General features: G+C 42.3%; 1 protein-coding gene across 41 annotated transcripts in view; it reads right to left on the reverse strand.

The window, feature by feature from the left end:
• The window catches only part of ARVCF (ARVCF delta catenin family member), a 277,795-nt gene that overhangs the window by 83,155 nt on the left and 171,782 nt on the right, over positions 1-22,858 (reverse strand). For 25 of the 41 annotated variants that reach the window (XM_072024632.1, XM_038187330.2, XM_072024619.1 and 22 more), the window contains one exon: positions 8,822-8,980. In XM_072024632.1, coding sequence (XP_071880733.1) covers positions 8,822-8,947 — 126 coding nt within the window. In that variant the 5' untranslated portion in view covers positions 8,948-8,980. Of the gene's footprint in view, positions 1-8,821; positions 8,981-17,326; positions 17,366-22,858 lie in introns of all 41 variants that reach the window. The other 16 variants (XM_038187328.2, XM_038187325.2, XM_072024613.1 and 13 more) reach the window with 1 other exon arrangement.

Genomic DNA, 22,858 nt, shown 5'->3' on the forward strand with positions numbered 1-22,858 from the left:
TAAGAAACAAAGACTCCTCAAGAGCTTCCAAGAGCTTTCTGCCTTCATGGGAAAAGTCTGGTAATCTGCGTAAGACGGCTCTGGACAAAAGCCACTGCTATTTACAAGCTACCAAAGAAATTTCTGTTTTGCTTGATACATGGAGTCCACCGACTTCTGTACTGTCTTCCACAGCGACCAGCAAAAGCTGCTTTAGGGAGAACAACAAATCCAGCAGGAGCCAAGCTACCCTTGGTTACCCTGACTTATAAAGTTACCTTTATGTATAAGAATGGTTACGTCAAGAAAATGCTGACTTTGTGTCCTTTGTAAAGCACATCACAAAGATGAGAGGGAGAGTGAACACACCAGAGTGGATTATGCACAGGAGGGGAACACACAACACAATTACTGACCGTTATTTTGGGTTTCTAAAGCAAGCATTATACAGAGAAATGAGCATGCATAACTGACTTTTCTTCAAAGAAGATGCAGAGTGAAATGTGTCCATCAAGAGAAACAGTGACTACTGCAGGGATTCCCGACTGCTTCCTGGGCCTGAAGCCCATGTCGATACCTAGACCTGTGCCTCTGATTTACACCTACAGACCGGCACCAGATTAGCCAAACTGCTGCTAAACAAAATAATTAGGGTACATCTCTTGAAGCAGCTCCAGACACGTCCTCTAGCCAGATGGTTTCCCACAGAAATCCTAAACAATAATTTCACCCAAACAGTATTTCTTTTCTTCGTAAGCAAATGATACTTCAGCCTAATGAATCGATGAAATCCTGCAATAGTGCAAGCAGCACAAATGGCTCTCCACCAGCAGCATAATTAAGCAGCACCGTGATGTTGAATAAAGCATAGCCAGGTACCAACATAATCTTATTTTATCTTATCACCTAATTTGGGCCACAGCTGAACATCTTCCTCTTAATCCCAAAAGGATTTCCTTACCAAGTAAGCTTCAAGAAAGATGCTAGTTTCCAGCCCTACAAATATCCCTTTTGAACTAAAGGCACATGTTATAATAACTAAAATAACAGAATTAAAAGCTAGAAACAAAAATTTGTTCTGTGACATAGAATCCAACAGTGTTTTTTGCTTATTACCTGTGCACAATACTCCAACTTTCCATTCAGCATCAGCATGACGGCTGTCATGGCATTTATAAAGCTAGACAGCATTTAAAAGACAAAAAAGATTTGGGGCAGCTTACAGTGGCTCTTTGTAACGTGGACATAAACAAGTGGAATACAGCTCAGTGTTCTCCTACTGAGTTTGAAACAAAAGTTGCATTCAAAGCAGTGTGCTCAGAAGTGATCTTCTAACAGTAGAAAAAGCAACATTTCTCAGGCCTGAAATATGCAAGTTTTGCAAAGCCCTGAAAACACTGGACACTAAGTGCTGGGACTCAGCATTCTTGAACTGGGGGAGCAGTAACCTGACTAACAGGAAGTCAGGTAGCATTTCTACACTTTGATGAATCAGAAATCGATACTTTTGCACAGTAAAGAACAAAAAAGTAGCTCTCTCGATGCCAAGAAGAGGGCTCGCGTATCCTCACAAAGCTCTTTCTTTCAGCACTATTCAGCAGAAGCCAGATATCCTAAATCTAATTCCGAGTTCCTCTTTTCAAGACACGTGGTGCAGTACACGTATAGTTTGTCAGGCAACTTTTCACAAAATTTTCTAGATCAGACAAGGAAAGACACCTAATTTACTACAGTGTGGTTGCGGCAACAGCACAAGAGAAGGAATAAGCTTTGACCTGCAAGATCCTCGGACACGGGCTGTGCAGAGGAGCCACCACTTCTCCTGCCAGTACGGACACTTGGGCATTTTTGCCTGTTTACTTGTGTGGAGAATCACTGTTACTGTCAAACAGAATGGGGTAAAACAGCACAGAAACACCTTGGGAAGGACAACTGACTACAAGAATTCAGTACACATACACAAAAGACGAAGTAGAAAATGAGAACTTTCTGAAGAACAGTTCCTACACAATTTGTGACTTAACCATTACATTTAATGGCAATTGGGACGACTTCACCATGCTCTGGTGCTCTACAGAGTACAGAGATGTCTATCACCTATACAGAACACAGGAGATTCAGTTGCATTTTTTTCCCAATCTGCTTCATTATCCTCTCTGAGCATAGACAAGTTTTCCATGTCTGTGCTAGCCAAAAAGACGCATCATCAGCCGACACACGGGGGGAGAACAAGTTTACATCATTAGCACAGCTCTACCTCTACCGTTTGCTGAATGCTGCCCCTAAGCAGAAAAAAACAGCAAAACCAAAACCCCTTGTCAGACAGATAAAAAGGAACATTTCACTCAAGCATTAAGGTACACGTTTCTCCTAGCATTAAAGCATTCAATAATGCTACAGGTGTTACGGTGGGGGAATCAAAGCGAGTCTTCCTACTTCGAGAGACAAGGAGTATTTGCACTACGCCTCATTTCTCAGGGGCAGGCATCAAAACAGAAGATTTATCATCTGATAAACAGACGTCGTTGCCTACAGGACAATAGAGGGAAGCTTTTTGGAAGCAATTAGCCAGCACACAGAGGAAGGTCCATTTATTAGGCTTCCAAGCAAAAAAAACAATAAACCTTTACTTCAGGAAACTCAGCTCAAGGGAATGTTTCATTTATATTTCTTAAAAGGACAGAGGCACTCTTGAATAGCTGACAGCACAGTAATCTTCGCTCCCAACATTTTTGTGGTTTCCTAATACTGATGCATTAGCCAGAGAAAACGAAGCTGTTCCAAACGGGAGTCCCAGCAGTGCCTTATCTGTGAGACACCTGATCCCGCAGATGTGCCCAATCTCCACAAAGATTTATTAGCATGAACTCTGCACCGCAGATACGTTCTAATGAACAATTCAGAGATACAAGTTACTCAGAGGTACTGCAATTTGACTTCCTCTGTTTATCTAAAGAAAATCCATTTAGAGAGGTTTTTAGCCTGATTACAAATCAAAGGGTGCTCAATTGCTTCACTGCCACAATCCCACAGATTACCAGACAAGAGCTTCAAACTGCTTCTCTAGGAAGAGGTTATTTGAATATGCTTGAAACATATTTGTAGTTGTGTATTTCCTGTAAATTATATTAAGGTTTCAGCCACAGAAAAAAAAAAGAAAAAAAGAAGTTCCAACATACCAACTTATTCAGGCCCTCTGGAGCCAAAATCCTAAAGCAATCATCTGTCTTCTAAAGGGACAGCACGTGGGAGCTGTCAACACACTCACCTGCCCCCCAAACAGGAATATAACCACACTGCAGGTTTCCTGACCTTGCCATTGTTCTCTTCCAACCCCACGCTGCAATTATCCTGTTAGGTAATTACCCTACAAGCTCCGTGATAACGTTAGTCATTAGTTCCATCTCTGGAAAGCCATTTGCCAACAAAACACAAAGGAAATATTCACACATTTGAAGCAGCTTTGGCATTTTTCTGTCTTTTATCCTTCTATTTTTCTTCAAGTGATGGGAAAATAGTGACTGGACTTACTGGATGCATGTCCAGCTGGTACAAGAAGGTTTGTCAAAGTGCACAGTGCTCAGACAGTGGAGAAAAGACAGTACTGAGATTTCAATGGAAGCGTGCTGTCACAGGCAGTTGCTGTCAACTTAACAATTACTCCTAATTCCTGCCTTCCATCTTGTTACTGAGAGCTTTTGTTTTTCAGTTTTGCTTTGTCCCCCACATTTTTTTCCTTTCCTTTCTTTTTTTTTTTTTTTTGATTAACTAAGTACTTTATAAAAGCTGACGGGGCTAAAAAATTTGTTGAGACTATGTCATAAAACAAAAACAGATGAGAAAGAATGTGCAAGGATAAAAGCATTCTGACATTTCTGAGAGCTTATTTTTGAACTATGGACTGTAAAAAATAATCAGCTCAAGCAGGCTGAAGCTATTACCTTTCTATTAAATGCTATGTAAGAACTCACCCCATAGGTTTTCAAAACAACAGCTCAAATTTCTCCCCTTCAATTTTAAGCTTAATGTTTCACATTTTCAAAGGGCCCTCAACTTCAGCTGAAATCCATTCCTGCTCCATTATCTAACTCCCCCTGAATTTTCTGCAAAGTTTCAAAGACCTGCATCCCAGGGTAACTGGCACCAACGCAACTGAGGAGTTGAAGCCACAAGCACTTCCCAGTCACTGGTGCTAGGAAGGGAGAGCAGCAGGAATCACTGTAGGGAAAGACCTGGACTTTGTGAGTATTAGCACAAAGCAAATGGATGGACTGGAAATAAAAGAGCTTTGTGTACAGATTGATTTCACAGTTTGTCATCATAAAACATCACCTTCGATGAAGAGAAGTGACCTAGATCTCTCAAATCTTTCAGCATTTCAACAAAGACAAAAATAAAAGGTGCCTAAAGAAAGAAAAAAAAAAAAGCAAGCATTAACATAAACACAGAAATCTAGTTTGTTTTACTCCATTCTCTTAACTTACAAACAGGTTTCCTTTGACACATGGCAGCATTCCAGCCTACTGTTGAAAAGTGGTAGTCCTGTCCCCAAGGTGACTTTCACTGGTTTAGCACGATAGGTATTTGGCTTCCAGAGAGATTATAAAGCTGAAATGAAGCATTATCTGATATTTTTTTTTTGTGCAGGGAATGTTATGTAGGGACTTAGCCAGCACAGTACTAAGATAATAACAGTTTGGGGAAAATTACTCAGATATCTCATTTTTGAGAAGGCAGATGTTCTCTATTTAAAATATGTCAAATATTAAATTCTATTATGCCTTCTTCCTGCTTCACTGCTACAGGCATCATCAGAGATGTGGGGGAAAAGCACACCAAACTGTCAATGCTTCTGAGTTGAGGTTGTTTACTTAATGTATTATTGGCAAGAATAACCTCTATACAGAAGGGCTTGGAGGGGAGGGGGAGAGAGGAAGGGAAAGGAAAGGGGAGAGGGAGAGATTTATAAAAGAAAACAAGGAACAGCAGCATACAGGAGCATCCACTTTTATAGCTTTTGCTATGCTCCAATTCCAGTGCAATAATTTCATAGACATCACTCTCCAGCAAGCTAGCGAGTTGTACAACACAGCAAAAACAGTTTTCTTTTGATGTGTCCAAAAATACAGAGGGTTGACTAATCCACATATAAGCTATGTAACAAGAAAGTACACCTTTGGAAAACTCCTTTGGTCTCTTCATCTCTTAAAAACATGACCTGTGTTATTTTGACTGAGAAAGCAACTTGTCTTGCTTTTTAAGACAAGTAGGGTTGGAAAACGTGACTGGCACTGCCCAGAAAAACTGTCTGGTTACAGAGGTAACAGGGATAGGTTCTAAGGCCTTCTCCAAGGAAGCCCAGAGCAAATGAAACAGAGCGTAAAAACCTTTATTTGTATGTTGTGCTAACTTGCTTTAACTGATTGCTCAAAAAAAAAAAAAAAAAAAAAAAAGAAAGAAAAGAAAAAAAAGAAAAAAAAAGGTGAACATAAACTTAACCTCCTAACATTGAACAAACACAGTGTGACTATCCCAAATTTAACTATTACCCTTATTAAGTAAGGGATTAGATTGTTACCATAAATAGATGTTAGGATTCCACAGAAAATGCTGTTCCTTTACAAAGATTAAAGGCACAGACAACAAAAGCAAGGCTAGATTTATGGTGTTTTCTTTTTTCATCTTTTTTTTTTTTTCCTTCCCCCACCACCTTTTTTTTTTATATATATATATATATATATATATATATATATATATATATATATATATATATATATATATATATCTAGGAGGGAACAGGCAGAGAGACGCCAAACAGCAGTTTTAAAAGAACCTACTAGCGGGAGCATCACTAAAGAACTCATTAAAACGAGCCCACTGACAATACAATTCCCACTCTCTCCAGGCAGCAGCACACCCCTTTGAGATTTGCAAACCACGTGCAAAGCCAGCAAACCCATCACAGCCAGGACATGGGGACAGTCCCCTGGCATCAGCACTACCACAGCTTCCAGCCCTACTCCTGCCAGTAGGCACATGCTGCAACTTGTGCCACTCGTTACCCAAAGCCATTATGTATACAGCCATACAGATGAACAATCCTGAAATAAATCTTAAAAGGCAGAATTGTATTGGATTGTTCTACCAGGCAGATTCTAAACTAAGAGAGGTGACATTTTTGCCTTGAAGTAGTATTTTATCGTTGCAATCGAGTGGCAATTGATCTGAGATAGCCAGTTTCTAGGTAGTCAAATTCTGTAGGTCCCAACCAACACTTAGTAGGGTATGTACTGATTAGTGTGCTTGTTTACAGAGAGGAAGCACTGGCCCAGGGAGATTAAAATTGCTCAAGTACTCATGCTGCCACAGCAGAGCACCGGGACAGTACCGATCAAGTCATACACCTCAACTATAGTCCCATCTGCAGCCATTAGTCAAGAGGAGGACCAGTGCTCCTGCAGCACGCTGCATGCCCAGGGGACACGTTTGCATCTCGCATCCCACAGCAACTCTCCTTCGCTGTCCTCATCTGAGCAACAAGGTCAGAATTTTGCCACCACACAAAAGGTACGGGGAAGCTTCATTTTCTCCATAAGGCACTCACGTGTAATAGGATGACCTATAAAAGCACCATGATGATACCTATTAGAAGTGATAGGAAGTCAATGCCAATTAACTGCAGGACACTTAACCAATGCTATGGAATTCCAATGACAACAGTTTTCATTTTCACATTCACTACCAAAACAAAACATAAGTTGAAACCAATGTGATTAAAGAAAAAGACACAAAAAAATCTGACCTCGGATTCATCTCTAAGTGCTGTTAAATTTACACCATATTATTACAACAAGGAAAAGTCAAAACAAAACCACTCAGAGACAGCAACAACCTCAGCAAAGACCCAGTGTTTCTTTCAACAGTTAGGGCTATGCCGGCCTGTGTTTAGACATTTCAGAGCCACTTTCTCAACAGCTGGATTTTTCTTTATTTATGTATTAAAGAGTTGCTAAAGAGACTAATGAAATATTAGGAAACACCTCCAGGTAGTATGTAAGTAGAAATCAGTGGAATTATTTGAAACAACATAAAACCAGAATCTGACAACTGTGCACCCTCCCTCCCCCTGTTATTAATGCGTTTCAGTGCCTGGAATGAACTAGAGTAGCAGGAAAACATTGCTCTTAGAAATGAACAGCAGTCGTAGAGCTGTTCTTTTTACTGTTTTTCCCCACATGCAGACATAATGCCTTTTTTGGAGCTGCCACTGCCCTTTTCTGTGGGCAGATGGTAAAACAACAGCTGTGCCACACAGGAGAAGAACACACCTTGTCTGTTATGACAAACACGCAGATTTATCAGCGGCGTGACTATTTCAGACAAACTATTTCATTCCGTGTAGTTCCGTTATCTAGGGACTGCTACATGGCCTCTACTCTATTTGTATAGTCATAGCTATCATTATATTCCTTCGCATAGCTGCACTTTGTCCTAAAAATATGCACTACTGTTAGTCCATATAAAAAGGTGTCCATCACCACTGTAATTTTATCACTTCCTTCCTGTAAACAGTTGTTGCCAAGAGAAAAAAACAAAACGGCGTTTCTGTCAAGTAAGTCACAAATGAAATACAGTAAATTATTTGAAGAATTAATCAAAATGGGTTTTGTTGCTTTTTAGGTTTTAGTTCTTAAGACCTTCATTTCCTTCTAAGAAGGAGAAAACAGGCCAGTTAAATCTATCTTTTAACTAACAAATTTTAAAGGAGATACTCAGTTTATACCAATGCATGCAGGCCCTGTGATCTCAGGAAACCAATGCTCCTTCACTCTAACCTGCGACTCCAACGTCCTCTGCAAACCTTAGAGGACTGCAATTCTGGAATGTCAGTAAAAATAAACCCTGATATATACACCAACCTCTATTTAACTCCTTCTGACATAGAAAGCAGCTGGACAGCCTTTTTTTAAATCACTTCTGTTTACAAGTTTTTTAAAAAAGGAATCACCCTTGATCTTTCGCAAGACCAAAACCTAACTAAGAGGTCAGCTCAACTCAAGACCCAAACGTCAAGTCATATTACTGTTCCAAAAACTGTACCAACAGCATGCAATACAACCACGAACATGCAGCACCTGCTCATCAGAGACTGCAAAAATTATCTTACACAAAACCTAGAGAAGGGAACAAAAAGACATCAGGAAAAGACAACATGCAGCGTCTGTAATCCAGCGGAACCTGAGGTACAGGTTGCTTGAGACCATTGCCTACTCATCAGGAGTAAACTCCCATTCACCATATTGCGGCAGAATGTAAATGTTGTGGCTTCATTTAAATAGGATGCTTCTTGTTCTAAAGGACAAAAGCATAATCGCATATTGTTGTTACAGATTATAACTAATTTGAAGACATGCTTCCAAGCACATACTCCTCAACTGCAAAAGTCTTTTATTCCAAGCCCTTCTATCTCATCTAATTCTCACATCACTGTACGTGTTTGCAGAGCAATTCTGTGAATTGTGTCAATAAAACAAACTGAACCTTAAAAGAGCAGTCTGGGAATGGGTGCCAATGTTTCTGTTTGGTTAACCCAGATAATTTTTGCTGCTCAGTTTGCAGCTCCGTGAACACCTGTATCAGCACAACCAATTGGGAGCAATCTGGACATAGAGACAAAACTGAAAAACAACTTTATCTCAGCTTTGCCGGCAAAGGGAACACACTCAAAAATCACTGAGGATCAAAATAGCATGATTCCCATCACTTGTGCTACTCCCTGCTATTTTTATTTTGTGATTAAGTGGTGGTTTCCCATTTTCTTCGTTGGTTATTAACCTCTCACCTTGGTTTCAGTTCTCCTTGTGGTTCCATCTTCAGAAGTGACAATTGACACATGGGAAGTAGGAGTGCCTGGGTCTTCCTCCACAGTAACTGTTTCTTCCACCATTTCCTGAGGTTCTTGCATCATTGCAATTGATGTCTGGTTACTAGGGCTTTGTTCCTAAAGAAACAGGCAAAAAAATAATAATAAAATGAATTTTTCACTTCTACCATCACGGTATAAATATTTTATTGATTTCAGCTTTTTCAACTGAATAACACACTCTACTCAACAACTTGCAAATAGAGATTCAGAGAAAATAATAATTTACTGCCTCAGAAAAGCATGCTGTAACTACGCTGGTATGACTGGGCTCAGCTCAGTAAATGGAAATCATGTGAAGCAGCTACAATGAACTTCATATTTATAGGCAAGCTATTACAGACTAACAGACTACTGCCTTATATTTAAGCCTGCCTTAAGCTTCCTCTTCGATGCCCTCTCTAGGAGAAGTGGAATTTCTGCCCAGAAAAACATTCGTTCTGTTCTGCAGCAAACAGGACCACTGGGTTTCCAAGCAGTTTATCTTACACATCGTTAAAAGTTTATTTCCATTTAATAAAATCCACTCAGTTGCAGACTACAGAAGACTATAAAGCATCAGTACGTACCATTAAACTGACACCTGTCTCAAACTCTCCACAGCAATGATAATCTAAAAGGGACAGCTAGAGATTAACAGCTGCATTACGTGCAATGCCACCCTTCTGACATCCTCCCTTTGCCAAGGGGGTAAGATCTAACCGGCTGTAAGCTCGTTTAAAACTTGTAACAGATAGACAACACACAGAAACACTAAACAGAACGAAACTAGATCAAAGGCCAGTTCTCGCAGGAATACTGCCCAAAGAGAATGTTTCTGCTTCTCACCAGCACAAACGTCTGAACTTTCCTTTTTCTTATGCAATTGTGTGTCTCAGCACAGAAATCAGAGAAGCTCCCCTTTGGTATATGAATGTATTTTAGAAGTTTCACAGCAAGTGGCCAATAAAGACCTGGCTTACATACTGAGAAATAAGACTTTTCTCCGGCATTATGAATCCTCAACTATGTGAAATGAAATGGCAGACTGTTCATTTCATTATAATTCCTGAAGCTATCAGGCTACACAAGCCTCAAAGCCAAAGAAAGCTTTGCTCATCTTGTCAAACAGGCATACAAAGAGGAGCCTTTATTAAGGAACATATATATACACACACACTTTTTTTTTTTCTTTTAATGGAGAAGAATGACACAGGGCCTTAACTTGCAAAGTTAATACACTTTTTCTAAAGAAAACACCATGGGCAAATTCAGTATACGTTTTCACATCACAGAAAAACAAAATGATTGGGATGAAACTGTTGCCATGTGGGAATCGAATCCAATCACCTCAAGGTTTAAATACCCTGTACTTGTGAGAAGCCTCATCACCATGAACTACACAATTTTATTTTGCAAAACATTATTTAGAAAAATTGTATTTCATCCTGATGATGAACTTTAGGATTGCCCTTTTTGCTGTGCCGTGGTTTAGTGTAAGCTCTGAAGGACATTATCCTTCCAAGTGACTTTTTACCAGTGAGCAGGAACAGGGTACTGAGGTCTCATTAAGCTCCACGGGGAAAACTTGTCATTTAATTCCTGTGCGATCTATAATTTCCTTTGAAACAAGCCAAGATGCCCTTGTTCAGTCTCCTTTGTCTACAGCTGTATTCTGACGTTCTGGAATGAGGGCTCTAGTAAGGCAGCTGCTTTCATTTTCAGGTAAATACTAATATTAACCAAGACCATGACAATAAGCCTTCAGCAATTGTCTCAGTCAAAAAGCAACAAGGACAGCCTACAAAGGTAGCACGTGCTAGACCACCAGAGGTGATATAAGCAGGCATTGCTCTCATTTTATTGAAATCACAAAATAACTCAGGCTACAGAATTTATCAACAGAATAAGGCTTTTGAAATCCTAATGAAAATCACCCCTTTCAGTCTGCAGTACTTCATTGTTACAGCCGATAAAAGATTCAGCACATCATCAGTTATGGTACAGTTCAGATGTCAGATGGTGTCTTTTGCCTAAAACTTCAGGAGGGAAACTAGCTCCTGCGACAAATACATGAATCCCTTCATGTTTTTCCCCAAAGATAATAAATTCCAACCGCAATTCAGTTTTCCCCACTCCGCAGCAGAGCTTCCCTTTAAACAGAAGAATTTACAAAATATTGCAGCACAGTGAAGACTCAGAACTTCCACACATCTTCACACAAGCAGTCTGGCCAACATCAAAGACACTAGTTACACAAACAGATTAATTCCATTACATTTCGTCCCTGTAAACCTCCTTGTCATCTCTGTGGCATCAAATGCCAGAACTGATTCAAGGTGCAACTTGCTCGCTGCTCTCACACATGTACGTGCATAGACACATCTCACCCATCTTGCTCATTTCTACCTGCACCTTGAGACGACTGCATGAACTCACATTTCTTCCTTCTCTGGATTCTTCAGAGGCAAACTCTGCTTTGCAATGATAAATCTGAGGAGATGGAAGGTGGAATCAAGTATTTTGTTCTTTGTGTTTTTGTAAAACTTTTACTTCATGAAAAAAATAGCATCCCTTTGTATTCAGAGTGCCTGTAGGCAAAACAAACCTTTAAAGCTGGGCACTTAAACATGAGCAAATTGCAAACTAGAGCATATTGACTTCAAATGAATGCCAAGCCAGTTTCTATCATGTGGCTGCTCCTAAAATAAAGATCCAGGTACAGATACAGTACAGGTCTGCAGGAGAAAGAATTGTTAGCAATAGCCTGTCCTGAGCATCAGACAGAATAAAAGCTTACCAAGTTTGAGGTGAATATCCCAACACAGACAACTAACCAGACAGCATTTTCTTGTCTTTTCTTTCTTACTACATGAGCTACTGAGGAGCGCAATGCGCAAAGAGGACAGAGTATCATCCAGTTTACTCTTCCCTGAATCAGTTTAAGGAGGTGGTTCTTTGATCTCCCAAACCAGTATTTTCTCCACATTGCTAACTTGTAGTTGTCACAAGCTAGCACTAACAGAGAAAAGATGCAAAGATGTTGTTATCTGTTTTTAGTTTCCATCATTATGGATTTTAGGTCATCACAAATTGCAGAAACTGGGACACATCACCCCTTTCAACCACCTTCCTCTGTGCTCGGCTTCTAAGGCAGTATCTAGGACGCTTTTGCTAAATACATCTCAGCATCTCAGATTCCAAACATTTGGCAGTTGAGCCTAATTATTCAAACTTAAACACCAGTTACCAGATAGATCTGGAATATGACACTCCTAATGAATAATCCTACTGCTAAAGGTAGATAATTCCAACTTGGAAAGCAATCTTGCTTTTTCCAAGCAAAAGCAAGATAGCAACTCCTCTTTCCCCACAACAGTGGCCAAGTCCCTCTGGTCTATCCCCCCCTGTCAAACAAGATGGGGTTCTCCAGCACAAGAGGGATCTGCTATGCCTCAGTGACGGCTATACTCCCAGCTGAGCATCTGGGAAAACTAAACACGAGGGGAGCTTCTCTCCAGTCCCTTTCAATGAGGGGACTGTCAGGAATCTTGACAGTTCCTCCACGTTGGCTCCCTCCTCCTCTGGGGAGGTCCCCTTTGAAACAGTTAAGCAGAAGAGCAGAGTGACAGAGATTACAGAACAGTAAGGGCTGGCAGCTCCCTGAGGGATGTGGGAGCTGAGGGGGGACCCTGTGGATGACAGGGCAGAGGCCATGCCAGCTGGTGCCACACAGCACCTGAGTGAGGTGAGCAGGACAGACCTGGAGGTGGCAGCCAGGCCCGGCCAAGAGCGCACCATCATGTTGATGGTGGAAGCTTGAGGCCTAGCTAGGACGTAAATCTGCAGGACAGGGTTAGGGTTAGGCCCAGTGATAACCAGGCAAGTCCATGGTGACAAGGCAGGCAATGAGGTCAGGCCAGGAAGGCAGGCTGTAGGTCAGGGTCTGGATCAGCTGGGTTCATGGCCAGCCACAGGACTGAGGGCACAGGGCCCAGGCCTCTGGGCTGGGAACGTGGGTGGAAGCCCACCTGAGTTTGGTCAGGGCCACGAAGGTCTATCAGTATCCTCAGGGCCCTGAGGGATCCCACTGCCCCAGTAAAATGGCTGCAGGAGACCTCCTGTAATAAACAAACACATGGCAAGTTGCTACCTCCCAGAAATTAATATGCATTAGCTGTGAGGTTTTCTTGAAATAATGAACTTTGGCTCCTTTCAGGAAGATCACAAGACAACACCAGGTTATAAGAACAGATTCTAACTCAGCTAGTGCATATGATATCAGTAGTCACAGCTTTTCTCTCTGCCTTTTTTGAGTACCAAATGAATCCTATGCTGTTGATCTGTGCTACCGTCTCCAGCATGCTTTAAAAACGCCAAGCTATTTAAAAAGCAAAACAACAGCAACAATCAATTTATCCCCAGCCTGTAAAAGTTAAGTGCAGATGAAATAGCTAAAGACCTTGTAAAATAAGCAAGAATCAAAATAATAAGTAATTCCTGTTTTGTTAAAAAACAGAGTGATTTGCCATTTAGGGCACATACCTCCTAGGGCTTATTTTGCATTAGAACGCTACAGCTTCTATAATCATCACCATCTCAATTCCTAGACTTATATTTCCATCAAAGCAGCTATTTTATATCTTTCTTAATAAAAGAATAACCTCCCCTAGGAGGATCAGACATCCTACTTTAAAACAGTAAACAAAGTTCTTTATTCTCTGCCTATGAAACAATTTAAAACAGCCTGGCAATAATATAAAATTGCAGGAGATTATTACTTCCACTAAAACAGTCCCTCTTCAAAACCACGGAAAACATGTACATCGAGTCATCATTCTCCCAGACACATCCTTTGTTCAGCAGACTGCAATGCAGGCTATTCAGGCTACTGCTTACTCCAGGCTACTGCTAGATACCAAATTTGAAGGGTTTTGCAAAGCACAAAGGCTGGATTCTACATCAGTGGACATACTCGTCCTCACTTGATCCCGGCACAGACAAAGCTCAAGTGTATCAACTCCTGTGAAGAACATTAGAAGGCTGGGTATAATTAATGGCATTGAACAAGAGCGCTAATTACAGCAAATAGGGATTTTCTCTCTCCTCCCCTTCTCATACTTTGTTTAAATTACTTATTAAGGCTTCAATTTCTGCAAAGCATGAGGTAATTTACAAGTACAAAGCAAACAAACATCAATTTTGTCAGACTCAAATCTCGGGTTGATGTTCTGCCCCACTGGTCTCCTTCCAACCTAGGTCTGCACTTCTAGCTCAGACACGTCCTCAGGCTGTTATTTGCTGAAAGCACGTGGAAGAGAAAGAAGGAGGAAAAAAATGCAAGTCTCTAGAAACACGTCAGTCCAACAAGCCTGTATGTTCCTTGTTTGAGGAGGATACATCAGGTTGGTAACCCAGAAGGACATCAAAGACAAGAAAGTCACTGGTGGAGCTTGCTTGGTGCATTTGTGGCAGACAAGATCCAGTACAAGATCCAGCTCCCCAGCAGCTGAAGACTCTCAAATCCGATCATCATCACATTCCCCTGACCTGTCAAGCTCCCTTTTCTCTTATCCAAGACCCCAAATCCCTGCTGTCCAGAGAGCTTCTTCTGCTTCTCAGTAGCATGAGCTGCAATCCAAGCTCACTAGCACATGCACATCACTGAGTCTCTATCATCTGGGAGGCAGCCACAGAGGGGACATTTCCAGAAGCACGATCCAAAAGGGATGAGCAGGCAGAGAAACAGGTAAGCCCTCACATGCTAGCACTACTACGACAGGGCACCTCCTTATATTCAAGGGCGGCCGCAAACTGCTTTCCTCCAGTTCCAAAAGACACGGCAAGGTCCAGGCCATCAGCCCCAAGCACAGCTGCTCAGTCGCAGCTATCCAGACTTCACAATCAGGGGAAATATTGCAGTACAGCTGGGATCAAATGATAACACACCACTCGGGCAAAATGACTCCAGAACAACAAGAAGTACATGGACTAGGCCATACTGAAACCAAAGCAGTGTATGGCATCAGAAAGAGTTTGCAAGATGGACAAGGGTTTCAAGATGAGAATACGTAAATATCTACATTGCTACAGATAAACCAATCTCCTCTCGGTAAGCCTACTTCTCTGGTTAAATGTCATGGGAAACAAAATGTAATATTTTTATACATAACAGCTCACTTCAGTGTCAACCCAAACACGTTAACCTATGACGAGCTTCCAGTGCTCTGCTGGAGCTCTCACACAAGCCCTACCCTGAGGCTGGGCAGTTCTGAACATAAGGAAAATGTTAGCCCTAAATGAAAGCAGGCTGTCCTGGCATGGGGTACCAGAATGAACTCAGCCGCACACCACAATGCCCTGGCTGTTTCCTGAACACTTACACACTTCCTTTGTCCTTTAGAAACACACACGACAAGCAACTAACAAATAATGCCGAGAGCTTTTAAAGCACCAAGGTTAAAAAGAAACTTTTCAGCAACTGGAAAAAAAAAACACCCTTTACTACAGAAGTTTTGAAAAGCCACAAAGCAGCTTTTTTCGCAAGCAGGCATGGTAATTCACCATCTGAAGGCATCACACCTTTCAGGGAAAGCGAGAGGCGGAGGTGAAGGAGAAGGAATCAAAACGCAGACAAGGCCTGTAGTAGTAATATTCATCCCTCAAATACTGCCGGGGACACTGGGGTTCTGTTCAGCCACGCGGTAACTGCCCGTCAACGGGGAAATCCACAGAGCCTGCCCAACGGTCAACAAAGAGGGCTTTTATGCTATTTTAAACAATCTGAAGTGTCTCAGTTAATGGAAGACCGGGCAATTGGCCCTCAACTATTTCTAATTGACTGGAATGATGGATGAAGCTAAAGGGAAAGCTGACCCACTGAACTTTTCCATACAAAGCTAGGAAACTGAGGGAGATTGTAAACAGTTTATAAGAACGAAAAGTGGGAGAGGCAGAGTCCCAGAGGCCTTGCTCCTCTCAACCTGCTGAGAAGTTGTTTTAGACTAAGGAAAACAAAGACCTTCAAACTCAGGGCAACAAACAACAAAAAACACTGGGGAAGGCCTAAACAAATAGGGTATTTTTCCCATGCTCTCCTCCCCTTTCTCCAGTAGCTACTTAGCTCTGCCATGCAAGCTGGTCCTTTGAATCAGAAAGGGCAATTTGTCACTTTGACAAGTGAGACGTCTCGCAGGGCTCTGTATTGCTTTGCCCTGCTTTTCAGATCGACTGGGTGTTAACCAAAGATGTCTTGACATCGACATCCCACTCAGCCTCAGCAGAAGCAATATGATACGTACTTAAATATTACACGTTAAGCAGACCCACCACAAAATAAAGGTAATGCTCAGCAAACCAAGCATGCCCACTGGCTTTCAGAACCAAGCACTCGCTAGTAGCTTTTGTACTGCCAAAGGATGATACAACTGCACTCTGACAGAGCAATCTGCTGACCCGAAGTGTTTCTGGGAGGGAAGAGTGGGGACACACGTCTTCCAGGTAGCGAAAGAGGTACATAATAGCTTCAAACTCACATCACCCGTCTTCAGGCAGCTTAGCAAGGTACCTAAATGCACAACAACTTAATTCCTCCTCTCCCGTCTCCATTCAGTGAAGAATTGAACTTCAGAGAACAATTCAGATCTTGCACAGGCTAAATCGCATCCTGGGACACATCCAGCTCTTGCTACCAATTCTGTAGGGAATTACAGCCAGCCTGTGGCATTTCAAGAAAGCATTAAAGCTGGGGGATCCAGGCCTCACAGCCCAGGTAGTAAAACCCAGAATTGGATGAGAATATCACAATCCGTCAGTCAATCCCTTAGTCACAAGCTCTTTTTCCCCAGCATTTTGGCAAGATCATGCAGTAAAACAGAAGCGTAAGTCCTACATTTAATACAAACATGATAAAGAAAAAAGAACAAGCACTTAGAACACATGTAGGGGTAGCTTTATTTCTCCTAGCTGTCAACAGTGTGTATATCAGGAAAGTTTGTCCACCAGGAAAGCATATGAAATGAGAAGGAAATGACTGCTTCTCACCAAGATTTGGTACAGAGAGTTCACTATCATTTGCAGTAATTTAGGTCTGCAGCTTTTTAGTCACTACACCTCCCAAAAACACAACAGAAATGTGTGAGTCTAATCTTTGACCACACCCAGAACAGATCTGACTTGCTTCCTCTCTGAAGTCTTTCAGATGAACTAAGCAAGGCTAAATTAGGGAGATTTTTAGCGGGATGAGGTTACATCACGGACTACAATTTTCCAGCTCGCTTTTTCCTCCATCTCCACCTGCTGCCTCTACAATGCTGGCATTAACGGTGGTGTGGGATGACTCATTTGCACATTCCTTTCTGCAAGACAAGCATTCATTTCTCCTTGACCCCACAGAGTTTTGGTCATAAATTAAACTGATGCATGTATTACTAGATATCAACTTACATGCACATAGGAGTCAGAAGTACAAGCTAGGTCCTTCATCTAAAACAAAAGAAAGAACTGTCAGTTTTGCAAAGTACAGCAAAAAGTTTCTGTAAGCAGTCTGTGTGTCCCAGACTTTACCCCAGCCACCTAAACACACCACTACTGTGTTAAACCGAAATCTGCTAGACCAGCCCGTCAGTTTTAGGCTAACACATGCACGCCTACTTGCGCTGCTACAGAAGTACCTTAGAGAATTGCATTTTGAACTTCAAGGCAGATGTAAGCCATCTCTGCATTCTTCAAATTACAACCAAGACTGGAACATTATTTTGGTGTCCTAGCTGCCATATCAGATCAGTGTTAAATTTAACTAATCTCCTCATCCACCCACAATTTTGCCCCTAGGTCTGAACTATGCAACAAGAATGCTTTTGTGGCAAAACACATGGCTACAAACACAAGAAACGAAAAAAGCTTCCATAAACTTGAGGGAGACAGAAAGAACAAATTGGCCACTGATGAATTTTTTAAGGCTGAATTCCAAGGAAGTGGCTTCTAAGATAAATTATTTCTCATTCTAGGGAATACAAAAGTGATTGACAATAAACCTCATCACCCATCTCATAGGAACGTGCTTGCCAATATCTCCCAGTATCAGGCACCAAAAAGCAGGTTTGTTTGGCATCAAGACAGCAGGAGTGCTTCAGTCCAAACAACTCCCCACGAGATTATCCACATTAAATCAATTCTGTTTGCCTCTGTACCTTGCCCCTCTCCCTTCCAGCCCCTCACCAAAAGCTATTCTCAAAGCAAAACATAGCACGAAACCTGTGAGTGGCTCCTAACACAGGCCCAGCTCTCAATATTACGTATCCCCAGAAACTAAAAACATGACAGCAGGAAAAACTTTGCAGGAGGTCTCTGATGAGTACAACTCCATGTGAACACTAAAGACAAAAACAAGCCAACAAAGCCAGAGGCTGCCCGAGAGAGTTCACTGACAGCTTTTTTTCAGTAGTCTGTTTACTTCACGCATTCTCTGTGCATTTCTCAGGACTGAGCTTATGCCCCTGTACATGGACAGTCTTGGCACAGGCTGGAAAGACGGCAGGTAGAGTTACTAAGTTGGCGTTAAACTAGCACTAAATTGTAGACAGAGAAGAGAAAAAAAGCAAAACATTGGGGAGGAAAAAGAGCATCCCTGAAGCAAAGCTGAGGGGACTCCCAGTGCACATCTTGTGAGTTCCCTGTTTAACAGAAAGGCCAAAAAAAAAAAAAAACAACCACCCATAAATCCTGAATAGTAGACAGGGAAAACTCTTGAGGAAGAACATTTCATCACCTCTCTTTGGCATTTGCATGGCCATTGCTGGAAGAACTCTGTTTGGGCCTTGTACGCACAGCTTGGAAGGACGCAGGTGTGCTGCGATGGCTTCAGAACACAGCTGGCAGCACGGCCGTACGAAGACTTCAGCACGGAACAGCTGAGAGATCAGAAACGTCTCACATCCAGCCCTAAGGTCCGAGCTGCTCACCTCAAAAAGAAGGTCAAGGGGTGATCTGATCACAGCTCAAGTGCCTAAAGGAGTGAGGGAAAGCTGAAAGAGAACCCTTCAGACTCACAGGTAAAGGTTTAAGTAGTGCTACTGACAGGAAGCTGAGGATCTGCAAGATAAGTATTTTGCTTTAATGTTTAGAAAGCAAGACTAAGCAGCACAATGACAAAAGCTTTCATGCTAGAATTTCCTTCACTGATTAAAAATTAAGAATTCTAACCTTTTAAGCAACATGTTCCTCTTTAATCAGAAACCTGATGGCGGAGAGGTGCTCACTTCTCTGCACACAAGTACTCACACTTCACTGCTCCACCCCTCTGAAGGTTTTCCAGTCTAAGAGCAAATCATTTAAAACTTGTGAAAGACTTCTTCCATCCCAGCCCCAGAAAAATCATACTTAAATGCAGTAAAGGGATCGTTGTCAGCCAAGGAAGCAGCTCAGAACAGGTTTCCTGGTCAGCAGTGGTTCTGCCTCAGGGACTTGTCTCTCCCCACAGCGGTGAGCCATCGGGAATCCCCTTCTCAGCCGTGCCAGCAGCACTTCAGATAAGGTCAAGTTCCAAACCAGAGCACTGTGCGAACTTGGCTGGGAACCTTCTGCCAGCGAGGCATCACATCGCTGTCTGTCCCATTCCCCAGCCTTCGCTATCTACATCATAGCTCCCCAAACCTGTCGCGTCAGCCTGAAATGGCTGCATAACAGCAGGAACAAGTGACTGAAGGGAAAAAAGAAGAAATGAGCACTGTTCATCCAGGCACTGCCATCAAGAAAATTCACTGTTAACAACTGTGTACACTCAGTGGCAAAATAAGAACACAAAAGGACTGCTATTCCTGCATGATGAGCATGGGTCCCAGAAAAGGAAACTCATTTAAGCTGAGGTGGAAGTCACATGCCCAGATGTAATGTCTTCTTAAAACTAAAATAACTTTTTTTCTTTATTTTTTCTTTTTTTTTTTCAAGTTAAATGTGGGTTTTGTTGCCCCTCCCCACTTTACATCAGCTGTGGCAAAGCGTTCTACATGCTTTCTGGAAATGAGCATCTTTCTGTGGCCACCCCTACTGGCACTGAGCATACAGCCAGCACTTCTGGATTAAATGGGATTTTACAATTCAAATGCTTTGCCAACCACCCAAAAATTTACATTACATATTTATTTTTCTTTCTGTTGTGCATGCATTTGGCACGTCACAATAGAATTCAAATACGACAAAGATTAAGACAAGACACAGCCCTAGAGCTAGAGATCTAAGTCACTTCTCTCAAACAGATTCTCAGAGGGCTTTTCAGAGCCATTTCTCAATTAAGCATCCAGATAACAACAAGACCTGATACAAGATGAAATTAAGGACTTGCTATTACCTAGCATCAGCCAGAAAACTAGATTCAGATTCTGAATGCTGCACTTTTGTACAGTTAGAAAGACAAGTTGCAGCACTGCTGTTCCAACCCAGGAACAGGCCAGCTGCATTTCACTCTCACTCTTTGTTGTGGTTTTATGCCAGGAAAGGGAATCTTTAATTTTCCAGAGCAACCCTGCAAAGCTGAGGCTGCAAATAGCATACAGTGTGTTAGCAAACTCCTAGCCAGCTTGCTCACACCCTGGCCAGAGCTTTTCAAAGCGCGTAATTCCCTGTGTACATGCTGGCAGCAGCGACTGCCTTGCTTTAATTCAAACAAGCCTCCTCTGTCAGCCTCCTTTGTTATTTAGGATCGCAGAGAATGAACCTTTTTCACCTGTTTTGGCAGCATAAACATCAGCCAGGTACCCAGCCTTGCCTTCTTGCCTTTCTCTAAAGGGAACTGCCTCCTTCAGACCCACCTCCCCCACTAAGGCGTTGGCAGAAGGACGCCGATTCTTCCAGCACGGCTCCCGTAAGTGCATCACAGGAGACCAGCCCGCTCTGGAAAGCATTAGCAGTTCTTCCATCAGCTATACACACAGCTGTCTCTCTCAGAGTTCACATGAAGTTGTTGCATTTTTCTTCCAACTCTTCACGAGCCATCTGAAAATAAAGTCATCTCACCCCCCGTAACCCAGTCCGACAGATCCAGTCAGCACCAACTCGGCCGCGAGCCCACAGCCCGCAATGAACAATGTGCCTGCCTCCAGGACTCATTCACATTTGATTTGTAGCTTTCAGATTTATTTATTTATTTATTTATTTCTTAAAAAAAGGGGGGAGAGAGAGAGAGAGAGAAAGAGAGAGAACGGTGCCTTTTAATGACTTCCTGGAGTCCCCAGCAGGACAAAAATACCTCCAGAAAGGTACCACTGAGCTGTGAGACAGGCTTGGTGGTTTGGACTAACCCATCACTTGTAATGATATTCTTAAAAAACACAGACATCCTCAAAACCAGTCTGACAGAAATGCATAATATTCCACAGCTCCATGTGTTCGATCTGTGAGCAGCATAGCTATCAACAGCTAATATAAGCATGGAAGAGAGCACGTTTGGCAGAAAGGAGATCCAAAAGCGATGCAGGGAGCCAGAGGCACACCAAGAAGAGATGGACAGCTAGGAGCATTACAAAAGGCATAAGTCTAATCACAGAGGGGAGAAACAAAACAAAAAAGCACGGCAGGGAAGGAGCAGGGGGAGCGCAGGAAAAAAGGAGAGAAGACAGAATCCATATGTGCGAGAAACATTTCAATCTTTAATTCCAGCGTGTTAACACTGCTTTAGTTCCCCGTATAAATCATTTGACAAATAGCAGCTCTCCCCACATACTACAGCATGAAGATTTTTATTTTTTTAAAGACTTCCCAAAGAACGCAATGTCATTCTTTGGCTTTTTGCTTGGTTTGCCTAGCCTACATTCCTGCTGCTCAGGACTCATTAGATGCATATCTTGTCCTGGTACTTACAGCCAGGAGAGAGAACACAAAACACAGGAAACCTAAACACAAGCCCAGCATTCAGTCTGACACAAGTGAACACTCATCAGCAATAGTGACATGCCTGGGTTGCAACTTAGTGGTATTTCTTCTATATACGTTACTGTGCTGTAACATTAGGGATATGGTTTAGTGGGGACTGTTAGTGTTAGGTTAGAGGTTGGACTCGATGATCTTGAGGTCTCTTCCAACCTAGAAATTCTGTGATTCTGTGTGATGTGCCCCAAAAGGCCTACTGAGCTGCACTCAGTGAATATGAGGAAGAGAGAAGGCACATCTTCCTGTTCAGTAGTGCTGCTCCAAAACACAACCAGCTTTCTGAGCTTCCACAAACATGCCTTTGGGTGCATGGCTGTAGCAAGACCTGCTTCCATTTCACCAAGCCTGACCGTATCTTTGAAGTCAGACTCCCACCCTGAATTATAGGGCTGTTGGGCACCACCAAGTCAAGAGGATTTTGATGGTGGATGAATCAATTGTGCCTGAATTGTTCCGTACCAATGCGTGAGCAACTCATTTAAGAGAGGTGAGAAAGGGTCTTTTGCAGACCGTACAAAGGGAGCACAAATCAAGACGCATCTGCCACACCAAAGGCCCACGTGCCAGACACTGCTTCCAGCCTCGCAGCGGGCTGGCTTGCTGCATCTGACACATGGGTTCAGGATCGAGGAAGAGCCCTAAGCCACAAATACCAGGCAAGTGCAGCAATGACACCACAGACAGAGCCAAATGAATAAATCTTGCTTACAGGGGATGACAGCAAGTCAGAAGACCAGACGTAGCAACCTAGCTACCTGGGTGGAAAACAAAGATCCTGAACAGCAAATGCTATAATGAAAAATAAAAAAAGGACAACACCCACCAATGAACATTTCATACACCACAGGGGGAAGGAAGACAAGACTGATTCTACACTTAGTACAGGCATCCATGTCAAGTGACCAGACACCTCAGTATCTCCATCTTCCCACCATTTATCAGTTCACATGTGCATAAATTAAATCAACTTGTTCTGAACAAGGAAAAGTTAATCAGCAAGAGCTCAAATCACCAAAACCAAATAGAACAGTTTGCTTGCCAAGAAATTTAAAT

This window comes from Anas platyrhynchos, chromosome 16 (genome assembly GCF_047663525.1).
Source record: "Anas platyrhynchos isolate ZD024472 breed Pekin duck chromosome 16, IASCAAS_PekinDuck_T2T, whole genome shotgun sequence".
Lineage (NCBI taxonomy): Eukaryota > Metazoa > Chordata > Aves > Anseriformes > Anatidae > Anas > Anas platyrhynchos.